Source organism: Apteryx rowi, unplaced genomic scaffold, assembly GCF_003343035.1.
Source record: "Apteryx rowi isolate R43461 unplaced genomic scaffold, aptRow1 scaffold_596, whole genome shotgun sequence".
Taxonomy (NCBI): Eukaryota; Metazoa; Chordata; class Aves; order Apterygiformes; family Apterygidae; genus Apteryx; species Apteryx rowi.
The window spans coordinates 455,758-475,413 of NW_020450867.1; the positions used below are offsets into that span (position 1 = coordinate 455,758).

Below are 19,656 nucleotides of genomic sequence, written 5' to 3' on the forward strand. Positions count from 1 at the left end.
AAAAAAAAAAAAAAAAAAGCCCAAAAGCCCAACTACTTTTCCCCTCTAGTGTTGCCCACAGAATTATCATGGAACTAATTTTAGGGGTAGGTTTACATGTTTACTTCAGAAATGCTGTAGTCTCCATCTCTGGTAATCCACCAGGTGGAAGTGGATATGTAGGACATTTGTATCTGCATTTGTAAATCTGACTTTGTGCAGAGTGGGTTTCTAAGAGGCAGTGTATGTGTGATGGCAAGGGAACCCTCACCAGTATAATGCTGTCAGTAAAGCAAACATTTGCAGTTAACCACCAGCTTTATTCGTTGGTGGTTTTTGTTCATGTGGTAGGCTGGGTGACATTGTATTAGCCAATTCTTCTGATGGATGGTTAGAGATCAGTTGCCTGGTTGTTCTGAATTACAATAGGGAGAAGGCTATGGGGAGGGGATGGGAGGAATAAGATAGGAAGTGGTTTCTTAGAAGATGGGTGTTCTTCTTGTACTAACAGAAGTTTTGGTCTATTAGCCATGAGTGTGCTTTTCTGACCTACAAGAGTTCGTTCATAACTTACTGATGTCTTTTTCCCCTCTTGCTGTCTTCCTGATAACCACCTTGCACCCGGGTCCATCTCTGCTCTTGCAAAAAATGGCAACTTTGACGGGGGGTTGGGGCTATCCCTTTGTATTCAGCCCTCAGCCATCACTCAGATTTTGCTTTGAATGCATCTTTATCTACAGATATGCTAAAAATGCTGAAATGATTATTGGTTTGTTTTGGTTGGGGGGCGGTGAGGGGAGGAGTCCATGGTGTGGTAAACATCCCTCTGGCCTGCAAATGCTGATGATGCCCTAAAGGCAATCGTTTGGGAGAGACTTTGCTATCTAGATTTACATTGCCTCTTCTGTTTCATTTAACCCAAACATTTTGGCTGTATACTGCTGCAGGTTTTTGTTCTGTTCTTCTACTTTTTTTTTGTTTGTTTCTCTGCTGACTTACTTGTTGAACTAAGATTAGTGTCACTGCCTGACAAATTATACTCTTAATGACATGAGCTTCCCTTGTAGAGTGAAACCTGGACAGTAAGACACCGTTGAATGTGTATTGTTTTAAATTCCGTAGTGGCTTGTATGCTTTGAGTTTTGCTTAATTCTGAATGTGTTACAGAAACAATCAAATTGCCTAAAAGTTAGGTGTTTAGAGCTATGCCAGTGAAGATGCTTGCAGTGTTGCAAAACTTAGTCCTGCACTAAGCATGTTAGGACAAAAATAAAATGGAGGAAGAGCTGAGAGAAACCGTTTGCATCATTTGAAGCCCGGTGGGAGCTGAAGGTCAGGATCGCTCTGTGAATTAATCAGTTTACTAGAGAATATGATAATACAAGGAAATAATGGTATTGCAATAAGGTTTTCATTTTTATTAGTAGTATTTATTAGTAGAAACTTTAAAAATAAAAAGAGAGAGAGAGCAAGCATGAGAGCGGAAGTGGCCTGAAGAGGAAATGGCCAAGACGAGCTTAGAAATGCAGAGAATGATGGCTGAGAGGAGTGCTGCTTCACTGTGTTTTTGTTTGAAACTTATTTCTGTCGTGGAGAGGAAGAAGATCTTACAACCCTGTGAAAACAGATTTCTTAATGCTGTTTAGAATAAAGCAAAATAGTTCTGGTCCTTCTGCTCTTTTTGCGGATTGTGCATTTAAACTGCATGCTGGGCCCACAGAAAAGTGACCGTGATCTCATATCTGAAAGTGGCGTGCCGCCTTTACTGCTATTTCAACAAATTAAAACGTGGCAGAAATCTGCAAAGGCCACCTTTTGCTCCTGCTGTGCCCCAATGCAATAATTGTAATGCAGAAGCAGCTGGCGTGTCACGTCTGCTGCCCTGCACAGGGCTGTGACTTGCTACCTACATTCCATGTTTAGCTCCCAGGGCTCGGAGGGCGCAAGCAATGTGAGCTCGCGGCGCCTGCAGACAGGCACTTGGGTAACATGCTCTTTCTCGGGGCAGCTTTGGTTTCTTTTCTCCTGCTCTGTCCCATCCCATCCCCTTAATGTGATGCACGTTACAGTAAATCTCTCTCTCTGGAGGTGGTCAGCTTCCAGTGTGAGAGCATATGTGCCATTCCCACTGTACTGTGTGTTAAGTCCAAGGGTCCAAGGTTTGTAAATATTGTTTTTAAAGTACTTGAGGACTCCAGGTGAGCTGTTTGTCCTGCTTGTGAGCTGTTCTGTAGCTGTGGTTGATACACGTGGTGACACATGTTGTTGGCAGACTGTTTCAGCATCGTCACTGTTGTGACTTAATGAAGTACGAGTTGTATTGGGGGGGGTAATTTTGTCTTTGTGCACTGGGGAAGGGTTGTTTACAAATGCTTACAAACAAATAAAAAGCTAATACGTGCATTTTAAAACAGCCCTGTAAGGATCAGGGGAGGGGTGTATTTTGGACTTCTGTTTGTTCTGTGCTTAGCACTATACAAAAAGTAGAAGAACACCCAGTCCTTGCTCTTTGGAGGCTGGATAGGGAAGCAGAAAATTACTGACTCATTGCATAGGACTGCTCTTGCTTTTTTGTTCCCCTCTTCCAGGGATGCCATGGGAGAGGTGCAGTGCACATGTTCTAATTGCAGTAGTTTGTTTTACTGTTGGATTATTTTCGCTGGGTTTAATTGGAGAACGGAGCTTCAGGTAGACTTTTAACTGAAAGGAGTGTTCTTTATGGCAGAGAGATTGCAAACAAGCTCTGGGTTGAAAAGAAGGGAGTGGGKGAGAAGGAGAGGGAATATGGAGATGGAGCTGGTTGTGAGTTCATGCCAGTACGGTACATCTTTTTATCTTTATCTTTCCCTGGTGCCACGGTACCACAGAAATAGAATTACATACAACATTCTTGCTCAGGTCTCTCATCCRTCACTCAAATAGAGGGTGTAATTTGACGATGTTTAAGCTGCCCCAAGTGAAGGCTGTTGACAAAACTATATGTGTGTGCGTGTTTAAAAGAAAAACAAAGAATAAGCCCCAAACCCAAACCATCTTGATCAATTCCATGATCCCAGATCACCCTGTGATCGTTCAAACCCTGGGGACTGGCACAGCACAGGAGTGGGAACATGTAGCCAGAGTTGTGGGGTGAAGTGAGGACTGACAGTCCGTCCTTCTGAATGACAGCCGTGGCTTACATCAGGTTAAATCAGCTGGCACACTGCAGACAGAGTCAAAGCAGAACGGATTAAAAACAGTTTTTCACTTCTAGCCTTGAATTTCCTTGCAACTGTAGTTTTAAATCAGCTTGTGGGGGGTATATATATTTCTGCATCTCAGCTGCCATGAAATATCTAAGAGACAACAACTTGCAGGACAGTTCTTACAATCAGTATTAATTAAAGTTTTCTTTCTTAGAACTTTTGTATCCACAACTTTCACAAATAGGTTTTGAATCTGGATTTTTATCTTTTCCTTTTCCATTCATATCAGCTGTTATCAGCTGCAAACCAGGTTAACAGCGAGGCCTGCTGGGCTGCTTAATGGGTGGCCGTGTTTTGCTGTGTTTGGACTGTTGCAGATCATTTCTATTGGCCAAGGTTATCTTCTTGCTGACCTTGTAGCCAGAACTGAACCTCTTCGTGGCATGGTAATTGTGAAAATGAGGGGTTCTGAAAGAACTTAAAAGGCTGATAATCCTTTTTGTTTTTGTAAAAGCTGTATTTTATTTTCATCACCACTCTGAACTGGGAAGGAAAGAGGTTTAGGTAAGTTTACACGTTCAAAGAAAGTTGGGTTTTTCTAAAATCCACTGTGGAGACTTCTTAAATTTAGCATGACGAGAGGCTACGGTACCACAGCTCAGCTCAGAAGCCCACTTTTGCTACTGCGCTTTTCCAGTTGTTTGCTCCCTGAGTGTGGATAGCTGGCTGTACGTGATACGTGGCATCTGATTTCTCCGTGGCTGTAGTCTTTCGTACCAGAATGTCTCTTCCTTGGTTGCAATTGGTTCGCTTTACTGAGCTAAATATGATTGCATACCCCTGGGATGAAGAGGGACTTCAGTTAGCTGTGTAACAGAACGAGGTACAGGGATTAATGGGGAGAACGGGGAGAGAGGGAGGAGTTGTGTGGGTTTTCTTTTTTTTTTCTTCTTTTTTTTTCTTTTTTTCCCCTAGCGGCATCAGGCCCCTCCCATAACGAGGGCATAGTACATCGAACCTAAAGACCTTTAAAGTACATGCTGAAATGGATGCTGGGAAGATACAGTACAGTGCTTGGGCACCACTCCAAGGCTCCCAAGGCAAGTAATATTTAAACAAGCTGAACAGCCCCTTTAGGCGAGCAGCAGGAAATCCAGCACTGAGCTTTGTGTTGTTGCATGGTCAGCAGAAGATAAAAGCTCAGGCTATGCAGCTGGGGTTCCCTCCTATCACTGGATGGCAAACTGTTAAGAAAAGATAAAAGGACAAAAAAGAACAGGGGGTTGTCTCATTGAAAAGCATTCCTTCATATTTTAAGCTGTCAAAGTACTTTGAAATATATTGGGCCTGATGTAAGTCAGAGACATTGTCATTGGCAATTTTGGTATGTGTTGGAGCTTTTACATCAGTTGGCAAGGGAGAGACGAATTCGGATGCCTGTTTTACCATAGATAAATGTTTAACATGACTATGATCGTGATACGCATAGCTGCTTTGCAGCAAGCAGCAGCTTTCCAGAACTTTTTTGGGAGCTGGGCATGTAATTGTGGGGCTGCTTCTGACTAGGGGCTCTATTCTCAAAAGCAGCCAGCTTTCAGTCATATATATTGTCTTTCCAGGTCCCCATAGCCACAGCTTATCCTTGATTGGGAACTATTTTAACAATGAGAGGAAGAATTTAAATGGATGAGATTACTATTTCAAGTCATTTAATCACTATTTACTGTATTCCTCTCTTCCATCCCTCCTCCTTTTTTCCTGCATCACAGCACTGGTGTCTTGGGGAAAAAAAATGTTTCAGAGCATTTGTTACCAATTTAGCAGCAAGTACGTGCTCAAATTTGGGATTTTTAAGATCTGTGTGTGCCATATGTAGGCAAAATGTAATCTTTGCTGGTTCCAGTAGAAGGGAACAAACACCAAATTTGCTTTTCCTCAGATAGTGTTTCTTTAATCTACTGAGACTTACATTTGTGCAGCCTTTTTGTTTTGGTAAGACAGTTAACTGTCCTCCCTAGGGTGCCTAATTGCTTATCATGAACTAATCAGTCCCCTGGGTATATGAAGGAATGAAACACTGCCAAGATAGAGCCTGTGACTTCCCCCAGAGGTGTGATAACCCTCCCAATTACCCCACCCTCCGGGGAGCTTTCTTAGTGCTATTTTAAAGACCTTGTTATTTCAGAAACGATCCATGGTTAGAATTTTTAGGGGGCTTTAAAGGAGTATATTTGGTGAGGAGCCTTTCACCCTGTCAGGCTTCATATTTTTAATGTAAAATCTGTATTGAAAAATGTTTCAAGTTTGGTGTGAAATATGCTGAACGTGTTGCTGCCACTTCTGTTTATGAAAGTGTCTRCCTCCATAATCTCCATGTCATGCAAGACCCTAACAGATGAGGAAGGGCCTAGTTTCTGTCTTACAGCTGTCCGTAAGTAGGGATGGTGAAATCGTCCTGCTCCAGAAACCCTGTTTGAAGTTTAGGTGAAGGAACAAGTAAAACAAATCTGGTGACTGTTCTAATTTTTGGTAGAACGGTAGTTCCACATAACCACATGTGAAATGAGTGGGTAGGTTAAGAAAAGTTTTTCGCCTTACAATGAAAAATAATTTATTTAGCTGGTGGTTTTGCTTGCTTTCTCCTTTTAGTTTCTTGTTTTAACTCATTCAAATACACATTTGTCTGCTCTATAGGCGAGACTGCTACTGATTTCTTGAATTCTTCTCTTGTACCTCTTTATACTGAGTAGTTGAGCTCCATAAGGCTTATAAAACTTATTAAAAAACAATAATGTCTGAATGGGAAGTGGAAAATAGCTCCTGCTATTTAATATTTGAGTGAAAGTAGGAATCCTGGTGTGGAGGTTTTCTTTGTTCTTCACTTTTGCTCTGAATGAATGTCATTTTTGTATGAAGCTTGGAGGATGAGATCTCTCAGTTGGGTAGAAATACGGTTTGTGCTTTTAAACAGTTGTAGCCTATTCAGAGAACCCTATCTTTTTTTTTCTTCTTCTTCTTCTTTCTTTTGTGGTTCTCTTAAAATACTTTAGGTCTTGTTCACCTCTTGTCATGGAGTAGATTATAAATTACCTCAGCAAGATTAGTGTAAATAGATACACTGCCACAATCTGTAGAGGCTTACAACTGGAGAGCAAGGTGATTTGATTTTTAGAATTGAAAGAAAGTGGCTCTATAGGTATGTATGTATATATGATTGAGAAAATGTTATGTGACAGCATCACTCGTGAAAATATGTATGGTTTTCAGTATCACAGATCTTAATTATGATACTTTAATGTTGCTTTGCTGTGTGTGCATATATGAAAGTGGTTAGTCAAGGTTCCACTAACAAACTGTTGCCATCCTACTGCAGAAGCTGAGGTGGGCGYGAATGGGTATGCACACCACTTAGTGGGGTTTTTTTGTTTGTTTTTCTCTATGGTGAACATTTGCAACTACTACTTTTTCTAGAATCAGGTTGATCCTATGCATAATTCATACTAGTTTGTTTCAGACTAATGTTTTGTTGTTCAATATTATATGTCAGTGGGAGTCGGCAGAAGGAAATGAGTTACCCTTTTTGTACGTGAATTGTGGAGAGAATTGTCTGCATCATCTGTTTGATGGTTATGTGTGCAGCAGTAGTGGTGAAATTGTTTTTTGAAAAAGGAGGGTGGTTTTGGACCAGCAACAGACATTTTTGGCTGGAGGAATAGCAACTTGGAACTTCACTTACTCACTGAAGAAACTGTTCACAATTTTGTCTATTTTTTTTCCCAGTGTTCCTGAAATAAACTTCCTGTAATTCTTTGCAGCATGCAGGTGTCCAGACTCTCCTTTACTCACTGTCACTTGCGCAGCCTGTCAGACAGTTGAGGACTCTACCTAAAATTCTGCCCACAGTGAAGTGGCCTTGATTTAGTTATAGTAGGTACCTTGCACAGCTAAAGGTCGTAGCACCCGCTCTTCATCTGAGCAACTGGAGTATTGCATTCCAGGAGCTGGGAGTCGGCGGTGGGGAGGACTGCCTGTAACAGAAAAAGGAAAGCTGCAGAGATTGTAAACTCCTCCTTAATCCGCATGGCTGCAGTGGGGAAGCACATCAAAACTTTGCTGGGTGGATCTGACAGCTCATTGCAGAGTAGAGGGTCAGTCTCACTGATGATACTCACCGTTGTTAACTTTAATGGGCCTTCYTTTATTTATTTATTTTGTTTTTTCTCTGCGTGCATAAGAGGATTGTGGCCTTGCAACCAAAACGCTCCTGTTCGGGAAACATAAGACTGTTCCTACAGTAGAGCTTTGAAGATCAGCAGGCATTTCCTCCAGGGTTTACAGCATTGTTGGAGGAGCCATTTGTTGCCAAAGTCTTCAGGCCTGTCCGCCCAACTTCAGGTCATTCCTTACCTCACCAGCATGTGGATTATACAGTTTGCAGACTGTCTAGGCTCCACGATGACCTCTGTGGATTCCTCGTGAGCTTTTACAAGGCTAGGCCTGTGTACTTTGTCAAATACTTTTGAAATGCCTGCTGGGCTTTTAAAGTCCCAAAGCAAAAGCTATACTACAAGGAACTTAGAAGGTCAGCAGCTGGATCTGGATGCAGATGAGGCGGGAGGGGTGTGTGTGTGTGTATGCGTGTAATTCTTGTTTTTAGAATACATCTTTTTCAAGTCAGATAGAGACGTCCTTTCTGAGGATGCTTTCCATGCTCATCTAATAAAGCTGAGGGACTTTTGAATTCCGTAAGAAATTGTTCAGCTGGATTCCTGTACTCTTTTTTTTTGCACATGTATGAAACTTAACAGATGCTGTTTCATTAACCTCCCACAGGTTAGTTTCACTGTATTTACTTCAAAATAGCAAGAAAACTCATACTGGTATGCCACTGACAAGCAGTACTGCTCTTTAAAATTTTCATAGTGACTTTCATACGAGGCTCTCAACTCTGGGAAGCTGTGCCTGCTTGCCAAGACCATCTACTACTGTAATTAATTTACCTGACTAAAATAAGAAACATTTTATTTCAGAATGTAAAGCTCCACATACACCCTGAAAGCTGCCTGCCTAGCTGGTGTAAGCCAGTGGGTGCACTCACAGGACCGTGGCAACTTTTTCATCAGGATAGGGGAGAGCCGTTTCTCACGAGCCTGGTTCTTCCCTCACCTTGGAGAAGCAATAAACCTCAATCTGAGTGATCTGTGGCAAATATATATATCTAGAGCACGCTAGGTAAAATTTRACAGCCGGCTTGTATCTCTTAGGTATTGTTCAAAATAACAAGAGAATGGCAACCGATGGTCTTCTGTACTTTATATCACATGGAGATGATATAGGTGGTATGTTGGTGTTTCTGGTCTCGGCAGGCAGTAGGAGGTGGTTGGCTGTGCCTTGGATGGTGCAGGGCGGGAGGGTGGCCTTGGCCTGTGGGCGTATGCAGGGTCGGCCTGCTGCGGAGATGCGAGCTAGGAGGGAGCGCTAGAGGCTGTCTAGCTCATGAGAAAGCTGTATAGCTGCTATGGATGTTGTAGTTGGAGGCTGACATTAAAAAAATGCCTTTTGGGGTGGATGGAGGAATGAGGGTTTTACAAGAATGTTTCTGACTTCCTTTGCTCCAGCACATTGCTCTTTTTTCTGCCCTGTGGCATGTGGTTTTCCCTCTTTAAATTTCAAGCTAAAACTCTCTAATTAAAAATCTATTTCAGGGTGTGTGTGTTTCTGAGCGTTCTGAGTTGCCTCGATTGGCAGTTTTTTGTTTGGAGGGTGTGATAGAGGGAATAGTCCCTCTACTGACCAGAAGCAGAAGACAGGAAGATAATGATGTTAACAAGGTGGGGGAGAAAAGGAGGTGTTTAGAAACAGCCAAGTCCCTAAAGCCTGCGGAGCAGAGGAACCCTGCTGATAACATGGATGAACTAGTCTGCCTCTTTCCTAACTTTAGAGGAGGGGAGCTTTGTAATAAATGGCTGCCATGTGGCAGCTGTCTCCCAGCTTCGTGAGCCTGGCAGTAGTTAATCCTGTCAGCAAGTCATGCTCCCTGGAAAAGAGCAGCGAGAAGAGCTGCAAACTCTTGAATCATTCTCTCTGCAAAACATTTGAATGCTGAATCCCTTTCTGCTTAAAACGGGTTTGGTAATTTGGTGGAGGTTCTCATCTTTAAGTAACATTAGAGTGCAGCTGTGCTGGCTTTTAAATGAAATGTTAGAAACATGCCGAGATGTTGCTAATTTTTTTTTTCCTCTTTAAAAAAAAAAGGGCCCATTTTAGTTTCAGAGGGTATATGTTACAGGGTACAAAATGTGCTGTGTAAAAACGGGAYGCTCTGTGTTGCTTTCACTGTGTGTTAAGAAATTACAGGTTGAGCATCTGAGGTCATGATTATCCTTAAAAGCTTGAGACTTTAAAATAAAACTCTTCACTTCTATTTGCTTTTTACATTTTCTGAGCATTTAACGTTTCTGTCTTTTTGCCACAACTTGGAAAAGTAGAACTTGCACTTTAAAAAAAAAAAAAGAAAGAAAGAAAGAAAGTTTGAGATTCTTGTGCAGTAATGTAACACCGTCAGATTTTTACAAGGCTCGTGATAAAATCATGATGGTTGACAACACTACCACCAGGAAATGAGTTTTAATCCCTGTAATTTCTACTCTTTCTTTGCCCATGTCATGCATCATTTTACTGCATTATCTCGTGAGGCATAAAGTGCTTTGGCATGGTACCTGGTGAGGTGTTCCAAGCAGCAAGCTTGCTGGCATTTCCTCCAAAGACATTGCAGTCACGTGGCAAAGGATGTGTTAGGGGCTCCGCAGTAAACTGTCCCCTTTGGGCTTGCCTACACAAGGAGTTTTACTAGCATGTGGATGCAGTTACAGTGGTGAAACGCCATGTGGGACATAGTTACTGCGAAAGGAAAGTGTCTTTTTCCTCGTTTGGCTTATGCTATTTTCAAAATGTTTTTTGTAAAATTCCATGTGCAGGCCAGCCCACTGTGAACCTCTGTTTAAATCTGCCCAAGGAAGAATCAGATCACAGCCAGGGTGCCTCGCAAGAAACAGGGCACTAGCACAGGAGATTTGCTGTATTTTCCTCTGCATGATTCATCCTGCCTTTCTCTAATCCCTTCCAAACCTGTCCTCTTGCAGCAAAGGGAGCTCTAGCTACGTGCGAAGAACATGTGCGAGAGAGCAAAATGTTTGCTTGCTTCTCCCACTGCTTCCCTCCAGAGATTGGTGTTAAACCTTCATCTGAAATCACAGGGGAGGCTGTTCTGAAGCTGCCCTTGAGCTGAACTGCGAGAGCTCTGCTCATCTGACACGGCGGGTCCTCCTGACCCAACAGATGCAGGCACCAATTGCCAGTGAGCGAGACGACAGCACCGTTTTATGGCTTTTCTTCCTCTCAGTATTACTGTTCCTTCTCATTTCTGTGATGCTGTAAGGAGGAACAACCAGACCAATTGTCTTCTCTCAGGGCAGATGCCTCGGTGTCTGCACGGCCAGTTGGTAAGGCACGGATGTCCTTGTTTTAAAATGACACCAGGGGCTATTAATTGCAGGCTCTGGCTGGGCTGCTGCTGCACAGATGCTTGCTCTTGGCCCACCTTAAAAGGGCAAGATATCCCATGGTTTAGATGGGCCATATATTGTCTGGGATGTCAGCATCTCCGTCACAGTTACTCAGTAGAGCTGTGAGTCCTGCTTTGCTTACATCTTGTCCTTGTAGCCTTTCCTCGGTCAGAATCCAGGGGTGCTGTAATGTGAATTGTTTGGAGGGGACGTGGGTTTTCTTCACTCTTACTCAGAAATGTTTTCCATCTGGCTCTCCCAAGTGTAATCCGTCTAGCTCGCCCCTCAGGCTCTTGGACAAGTATCCTGTTCCCAGTCTCCCGGTAAAATCAGTGCAGTGCTTGCTTAGCCATGTACGTGATGGCACTTCAATGTATATTTTTTTCCCCAGGGTTTTAAGTTTGGCTGCATTGTGATTCTTCCTCTCAGTGTGAAGCAAAAAAAAAAACAAAAAAACCCACAGACTTTTCTGCTTGCTATGGTTTAGATTGTTTCCTTATTTTACATCCCTAGTTCTCTCTCACTTGTCTAAAACGGTGGTGGCGGATGAGGTTTTGTTACCTCAGGCATGGCTTTTCTGAGCTGTGCTGGAGAGTCCAAGCAGGCTCACCTTTACAAGGTACACCTCCAGTTGCTTCACCTTTACAAGATACACCTCCAGTTTCTTCACCTGTTCAGCAGGGAACCATGACAGATAGAGGGTTGCTTGCTGGTGCTCTTTTTGGGTTTCCTCCCATTCTGTTTTTTGCTTCTTCCTCAGCTTCTTTGGGGGCCTTTTGGGCAGCAGCTGTTTCAGCAGAGAGCCTGACACCACTTGCCTGATTCTTTCTCACCTTCTCACCAGCCCAACAGTAAGACTTGCTCACTTTTGCTCTTCACTTCCATCTCTGGGGCTGTGTGAAGAGCCTTTCAGGCAGAGGGGAGGAGATCCTCCAGTCCCCAATCTGCTCTCAAGAGCATGGTCCCGGGCTCCCACGCTCCCCTTCTTCGTTGTCCAAAGTTGTCTCCTTGCCCAGCAGGATGTGAACCAGCCCTGGCCAAAGGGCAGGATCGCAGGGTGCTGGCCTGGGAAGGGCCCGTTCGTCCGGTGAGCGATCTTGCGCAGTGTCTCAAGGACCACTGCGGTGTTGCAGCCAGCGCTAGCCTGGGAGGAAGCAAGGGGACTTTCTTGGGTTGCCACTTCATCTAAGGCAAATAAACTGGAGTCAAAGCCAAGAAACACATCAGCTTCCTGGAACTCTGTAAGCCGTCTACACAGCTGTCTTAGCTTGCTGAACACATGCAAAGCAGAGCTTATAAGGACAGACAGTATTGCTTTTGTGTCCCTCTTCGACAAGTGGGGAGGGAATATGGGAGTGGATGTACTGGATTACGCCAAAGGTCCATCTTGTCTAACGTCCTCCCTTCGTGACTGCTGGCTTCTGGTGATTCAGGGGTGCTGGACCCGCTCCCCACAGATCTCCTTGTGCCTTGACAGCTGTATGAGCAGTTAGTGAGCCAGGATGAGGATGGAGGGATGCTTGCACTTGCTTATCCAGGAAGGAGTGGAGGGATGTCTGTTTACAGCTGCTTGTTTTTCTTTGTTGATCATGATGGTGTGTGTGGGGTGAGGGGGGGGTGTATCCATCTCTCTAAAAGTGGCTTACATGACCCCAAGTTTTTAAAACTGTCTTCAAATCTCTGTATTCTTTTTGCTTGAACAAGTTCTCGAAGCTTACTGAAGTTTGATGACAAAGGCTTCCTGGAGGGCCAGGTGCTAACCCACAAGCTGATTCGAGCAGTGAGGATGCGGAACAGCTTGTAGATGTTTCTTTGGTAGGTCAGAGGAGGGGGGGATAAGGAGTTAGAAAATCTCAAAATTCACCAGCAACTGTTCAGCTTAAATAAGGGTGTTCTTACAGCTGTGCTGTGCATTTTGTGTGGTGGTGGCTCTGAGAATGGTAACGCTGTATGTGAACTTGCTGCAGGCTCAAATTAACTCTCTAAGGTGCAAAGTGTGCTGGCGGAGAACCAGGCTTTCCCATCACGAGTGTGGGGCCCTCGAGATTTTGCTTTCACTCTCAGCACTGGAACAGCGTGTGCTCCAGTTCTCCTTTCTAGCCTGACAAGACCACAGGCTCCTGTGCGAGATGCCATTCCCACACCACACGGTTATTACAAACTGAACAAACGTGGGTGCATCATTAAAGTTAGCAAATTGAGCTAACAGGGACAAGAAAACAGGTATGAATGCATTTTTATATTAAGGCGTCCTTGGGTCTCTTTGCAATACTGCTAACCAGTTGGGCAATATAGGTGAATTTCATCCAGGAACCCCTGCTTTGTCAGAACAGCATCTCACTGTTCAACATCTCACGTATCAATATAGCTTCCTTGTTTTCAGTGTAGTTTTATCAACATATACCAGAGTATCATGGTGATTCAGAGTTGAAGTTCCTTTAAGGTATTAACTAAGTTGAAATTTGAATGTATTTTATGGGGAGATGCTTTTGGTAATCTAAGCCAAAGTCCTGAGGACCATTGATGGTCCATAAGGCATCAGAAGCTGACTTTCAAAACCTGTATAAAACGAAAATACACGCACACATCCCATCATGCATGCAAAGGAGCAAACAGGAGAAGTAAAATGTTTGAATATTCAAAATATAGTCTAACTTTTAGGTGTTGTAGCAACAGTGTTTGAAATGATCCATAAATGTGGGGGTCTTTTCGTTCTAGTTTGGTGCTTTCTCCCCTTCCCTGCCCTGAGAAAAGAAGATGGTCCCTAGCTCGGTTTTGAAGCATAGCCATGAGCATGTGCTTTATTTGTTTATTCTGCATCTGCGTTTGTTTGTTTGTGTATATATTAAGTAAGGGAAAGGATATAGATTTTGTGGATTTGTAGGGTTATTGTACAAAACAAAATCTATGTGCAACATAGTTGAAACAACTGTATCAGTAATAGCTAAAAGAGTTTGTAGCAAGATGAGCTGTCTGTCTTTCAATGCTTGGAGAATGCTTTTCTAGGGATGTTGCTCTTGTTGGTTGTTGCCTTTGAGGTTTTTAGGGTTTTTTTTTTCTTCTTCCTAGAGGAAAACTTTAGTTACAGGTGTAAGCCTTTGGGATGATATTCTTAGTGTCTGATTTACCGAATTCTAAGTGAAAGAACAACCACCATATATTCCCATTCCACTGTCTGTTTTTTATGCTTGTCTTCCTTTCCCCATAGGCTGCTCTGTACTGGTGCTCCAGCAGTGGTGACAGTGAGGTGACGCTGCCAGTATAATTCTCTACCACTGGGGTGCCGAGTCAGCACCAACACTTCAGTAGCAAGGGCAGAGTTGGTGTTGAAAAGGTCAGTTGGGAAAACTTTTTTCTTTTGGTTTTCCTTTGCCTTGAGGCAGTGGCTTTGAATTGTATTAACCCTTTTTTCTTCCCACACAACTCATTTTTACTCTCTTTCCTCCCTGCTAGCTTTGATGCAAAATCACATTCAAAATATAGTTTGGATGATTGTGCACGTCTCTTGGGCTGGGAGTGACCATTTATACTTGGAAATGTCACCATGTACTCTGGGAGTAAAATTTGCCCCTCTGTGTTGAAGCTTAGTGCAAGACCAGTGCATCAGACATGTTTTTGAGTGTGGTGCAGTGATTCTTAAGTGTTACAGTCTCAAGGGTAGACTGTAAACTTTTGTTCTATTCAAATGAGATACCCCTCTTCAAAGTTTTGTTCTTGTATAAATTTGTATACCAGAAGGTCTGGCATCATTTAAATGATCCTTGAGTTGTGTGTGTGTGTGTGTGTGTGTGTGTGTGTGTGTGTGTGTGTTTTGGGGTTTTTTTTAACCAGTTAGAAAAAATCAGTGGGAAAGTTTTGAATAAGCGAATAATTTTGGTAAGATGGAAGTGATGAAGAAGGCTCAGTATTCTTTTTGGGGTCCCACGGGAGAAGGTGGTTTGAAATGCATGCAGGGGAGTGTATGTTCCCAAAACTGTCATTTGTTTCCCCCGTTTCTCCTCCTCCCCACGTTCTGTAAGATGTATTGCAGCATGTTTAATGAAACCAATAAAAGCATTTGGCTGAAAGTGTTAATCTTTCCGTGGCCCAATTAGTGCATGGCTTGTACTTTAACRTTGATGTGGATTTTTTTTTCTTAAGGCAGAACAATGAGCAGCTTTGTGCTACACACCAGGTTCCCCCCTCCTTGCCTGTGTTGTGTGTTTCTTCCTATCTATTCCAAGGGGAGAGATCGTGAGCAGAGACAGTGGAGAAGGCTGGAGCAGGGGCTCGTAAGCACCCCGAGGAGCAGGGCATGCAGCTCCGCGCTTGTGTAGCAGCCTCTCCATGGCAAGTCAAGTGACTGTGACTCTAAAGACTCATCATTTCTTCTCCTTTCTTCTTCCTTCCCCTCTGGCCTGTGTTCTCCTTTTTGCTTCATCTGTGATGCTCTGCACCAGAAGGAGAAGCAGCCGTAGCAGTTGAGAGTGGTCTTAAAGCAAAATAATATAAATAAATACATAAAATTGGTGGGAGAAGTAATTGTTGATGGGCTCAGCTTTAGCATACAGTGGAGTCGTGCTTTATCCCAAAGGAGGAAATAGGTCTAGCAAGTGTCTTCCTGTACAGACTGAATGGGAAGCAACAAGGCTTTTTTTTTAAGCTCTCTGCTTTCTCAGTGGCTCTCCTGTTAGCTGATTATGTGCAGCATCAGGGGCGGCCCACTGAGCTAAAGGCCCCTCGGGTTTCTCTGCGGGATTGCGGTTGCCCCCAGTTTCATGTTTTCAGCAACGTCATCGGGTGAAGGGGACCCGTTACGGCGGAGAAGCCGGGTCCCTCTGTGTGGCAGTGCAAAGCGGCGGCTGGGTTTTTGTTTTGTTTTTCCCCTCACATATGTCTGCAGCTCTCGTTCTCCCTCTCTCGTTCTCCCTCTCTCACTCACTGTCTGCTTTCATAAGAGAGGATGGCAGTGACACTGTGGGATTTCTTCAAAGTAGAAGATGACTTAAATGCTTGTGATCGCTTCCCTGGTTCCTAGAGGCTTTGGTCAGATGTTGAAAGCAACCTGAGGCTGCATTGTTTGCCAGCCTGTTTCCTGTTTGTCCCTCTTTCCTGGAGGTCTTGTTTTCTTTTGGTGAAAGGGAGGAAGAAGGCTCCATCAGCACAACCCCCCATAAGGGGAGTTTGGTGCAAACCGAGAAGGTTTGCAGTCCTGAAGACAGCCTGAAAGAGGGCATCTGTGCTGGTCACTGACTGTCTGATTCCCTGAGTTTCATAGGTGCTGTGGGGAGAAAAAGCAAAAAACATTTCCACATCCTCAGTGGTGCATTTATTAAAAAAAAAATCTGCAAGAGAAACCTCTCAATATGTTCCTGCCTGGAGGCTCTCTGCCATGGGTTTTCCCACAGGAAGGAGTGATTTGGCCCAGTATTCTTATTGTTTCTATATCCTATTGCAAATAGAAAGTTACGCTCTTGAAAGCAGTGTGCTACTCATGCAGTTGTCTTTGTTTCAGTGGTGCATTTTTGCTTAATGAAAGAGAATGGAAAATGCATATGTTAATAAAAGCACACAATAATAATACTTTTGTGAAAATTAAGGTTTCAGTCTTTCCACTGTTTATCAATTAGGAAGTTTTTAATGTGTTGAAAGCTGTTTTAAAAACAAGATCTGTGACTGTACATCTTTGTTTGCATTAGCAGAAAGGTGTTTTAGATTCAGAAATAAAATGAAGTTCATAGAAGTTGTGAAAGGCTGTAATAGTATAGTATATAGTTTTCTTCCTGAAAGAAGAACAGAGAGCAAGCTTGCAGGTGTTTCAAAACCAGAAGATAGGTTCGTTAATGTATGCCTGTGTGCCTGCCTCTTCTCTTTTTGATGAAAACTTCACATTTTCACTCTTGCTAAAAGCAGTTCTAGGAGTTTAGACTCTAGTTCTCTGGGAAGATCCTCAGCAATTTTAAAGTTACCTTGGTCAACACAATAGATTTGACTTTTTCAGGACGTAACCGGTGATAATGTCAATGTTGTAGGTATTGACTGAAACAGGAAAGAACAGGTCTACTTAGGAAGAAAGAGTTGATTTTTTTTATTATGATTTTTTAAAAGCACTAAAATACTTATTTGCACTGTTTTAACAGAAATCCCCAAAATAATTTAAACTGGTCATATTTTTTCATGGTACTAAGCCGATAACAGCAAGCAACTTAAAAGGTTTAGGCCAGTCTCAAAAATAACTCTTTTGTGCTTATTCTCTTCAAAACTAAATCAGCTACCACATAAGTGGTTAAAAAAAAAAAAAAGTCTGTGCTGTTCTTGAATGAGATGAACCTCTTATGAAGACCTAAACAAAAAACCAACTCCCATTCTTATAGAAGAAAATACAGAAAGATGGATGGTTAGGTCTCCTTGGATCAAGAGATCTCTGCTGTCATAGGGTAAACTAGCATTCTGCTTCACAGAAGGGTACAAAAGTGACTAGAGAAGAATTGTCTTAAATTGTTCAGGATAGCATAAAAAGTCTTTTTGTCCATTTTTGGAGAAGTCAGTTGAAAACTGTGCTTAAGGAGTTGATGTTATGTAGAGCCTTAGACAGCAGGCTTAGGAAGGTCCTAGGTTTCATCTCCAGCCTGTGCTGGCTCACTTTGTCAAGTCATCTGTCTGCTGTTCCTAAGAAGGCAGGCGGTTGAACCTAGGAACCTTGATTCTGCTGCTTTTTTTGCACTGGGTGAAATAAGGAACTGTTTGACACAAGTGAAGACAGCAGAAGTGGGCCGTTTCTCTTTGTATGCTTTTTGTTGTGCACTGTAAAATGTTGGTAATTTGGGTACTGTAGTTATTTATTGTTTGCAAATGCTGTTCAAAGGCAGATGTGTAATGTGACTGATTTGCATGTCATCTTTGAGAATGTTTTTAAAAAGGAAGAAACCCTGCCTGATGAGGTAACCGCAGTTTGAGGCTGATGGTTACTGCTTTCTGTAAAAAGGAAAACCTGTATTAAGTCTGCTGGACAAAATTTTGAAATCTGAGATGATGAAACATTCACAGTGTGTTCATTTCCATAGTGAAATAACAATTTGGCTTATAAGGTTATAAAAGTGTGTTTCTCCATTAAAAATCTATCTATATTTTTCAATATTACAAATGGTCTTTTTTGAAAACCAGGCCATCGGCATGGGTGCTGTGGGGAGAGGATTCCTCTTTTTTATGTGTCAGCTATTCATTGTTGCCTCTAAAATGGTGTTTAGCTACCCTGCCATTCTTCAGCCAGAGCAGGCATCCTTTCTGAAACCCCAGTGAGAGCATTGTAAGTCTGTGGCTTCAGAAAAGGGTGTGGAAAAAGTCTGTCAGCAAATATGGTTGTCTATGTCTTCAGCTCATCTAAAAACGTTGGGCAGTGGGTGTGAGGAATGTGCCAAATGGTCCCAGAAACTTCAGAAGTCATTTCACCACTGCTAGAAGGAAGAAAAAGGTCACTGTGAATTTATCTATTGGAATAAATGTTACTCCTCTGAGAAGGGAAGGGGGGGAATGTATGAAACTGAATTACTTAAATTCTCTAGCTGCAGAATACACTTCCAACTTCTCAACCAAATGTCATGACTGTCAGTGATATGCTAGCTTGCTCTCTCCCTCCTCCTGTTTTTGCTGGCTGAATCGTGAAGACCAAGTCGAGCAAAGGCTTCCTACCTTAGTTTGCACAGGTTTCACCGCTGGCAGGGGCAGTGACATCTCCCAGCTCTGTGTCAGGCCACTCATGGGAGCAGGCGCTTGGCTGCGCTGGCAACTATCTGCGAACTTCCGTGACCTAACCTAAGTACCAGGGAGGGGAGTCCTCAAATGAAAGGACTGTAGTCTTATTTTACTAAAACAGCTTCCAGGGAAGCTTATTCCCTTTCTCTTTTTCCCATCCCCCTCACACAGTGCTCGAGGGTGCTGCTGAGGAAGAGGCTGAAGAGCCAGACGCTACTAAGCATCCTACACTAAGTGAGGAGACCAGCAAGCAAGAAGAGAGCCTCAGTCAATCAGGGGAGAAAAATGAAGGTAACTGGTTTGACTAGAACTGAGTTCCTCTCTAATTTAGGGCATTGATTAAGGGTTGTAGAAACATTTCTTACCCCATCTGTAGTCCTTATCTGTGTAAAGAGTATAAGGTAAATTGAGCAGAAGCGCTGGCGCATACATGTCTTTCCCCATCCATAACCTTTCTCTGTGTGAAGAGTATGAAATATATTGAGCAGAAGCATGGGCACATAAATACTCAACTACCACTGCAGGCTTCCAAACTAAGATTTTCTTGGCTCCCAGTAACTTGGCACCGCATTACTTATCCTCAAAAAACACCTGTTTATAATGCTCAAACTTATCTTCCAAAGACAGTATTATACAGAGATCAAATGTTCACAGACAAACATGTTCCTCCTTGTTCACCCTCACATCCTCTTGTGTTACAGTGACTTTCTCACTGCACAGAGATTTTAAGATTCTGTGCTGTCCCTCCGATGTGATGACTTTGCTAGAGCTTTAAACTTGCAGAGTGGTTTTCTTTGTTTGAGAGACTCCTTTTTGGGAAAAGGAGTGTTTAATTTGACAGGATTTTTCCCTTTCAAGCCCCTAAAGAGGAATGTGGAAGGGCTTTACCAGAGATGGGTTCTCAGTTGTGACTCAAAGTGCTTGGAATTCACTGTCTGAAACAAGAGCATCATTGCTACATATAAAACGTGATGGAGAAGTCTGAATCTGAACAGCTTTACCAGTGGGATAATGTTAGTCATGGATATAACACATACTCCAGGGACTGATACGGGTTGGTAGGGGGAAAAAAAAAGCTATATAGATGTCAGTTGCAGCAGTAAAGAGGTGCTTTGGTTTTTTGATTTTTGTTTTGGGTGGATTTTTTCTGATTTAGCTTATTGCATATAAAGAACTGGCTTAAGCTATGCTAGAAA

The 19,656-nt window shown here is 42.8% G+C and overlaps 1 protein-coding gene across 7 annotated transcripts in view; it reads left to right on the forward strand.

The window, feature by feature from the left end:
• RREB1 (ras responsive element binding protein 1) overlaps window positions 1–19,656 on the forward strand; it is a 127,765-nt gene that overhangs the window by 40,408 nt on the left and 67,701 nt on the right. Inside the window, exons 2-3 of one of the 7 annotated variants that reach the window (XM_026082855.1) lie at window positions 13,938–14,063; window positions 18,632–18,751. Coding sequence is in view for 5 of the 7 variants with exons in the window: in XM_026082858.1 (XP_025938643.1) it covers window positions 4,210–4,264; window positions 18,632–18,751 (175 nt within the window). In the remaining 2 variants the exon portion in view is untranslated. Of the gene's footprint in view, window positions 1–4,159; window positions 4,265–13,937; window positions 14,064–18,631; window positions 18,752–19,656 lie in introns of those variants that run through there. The other 6 variants (XM_026082858.1, XM_026082859.1, XM_026082857.1 and 3 more) reach the window with 6 other exon arrangements.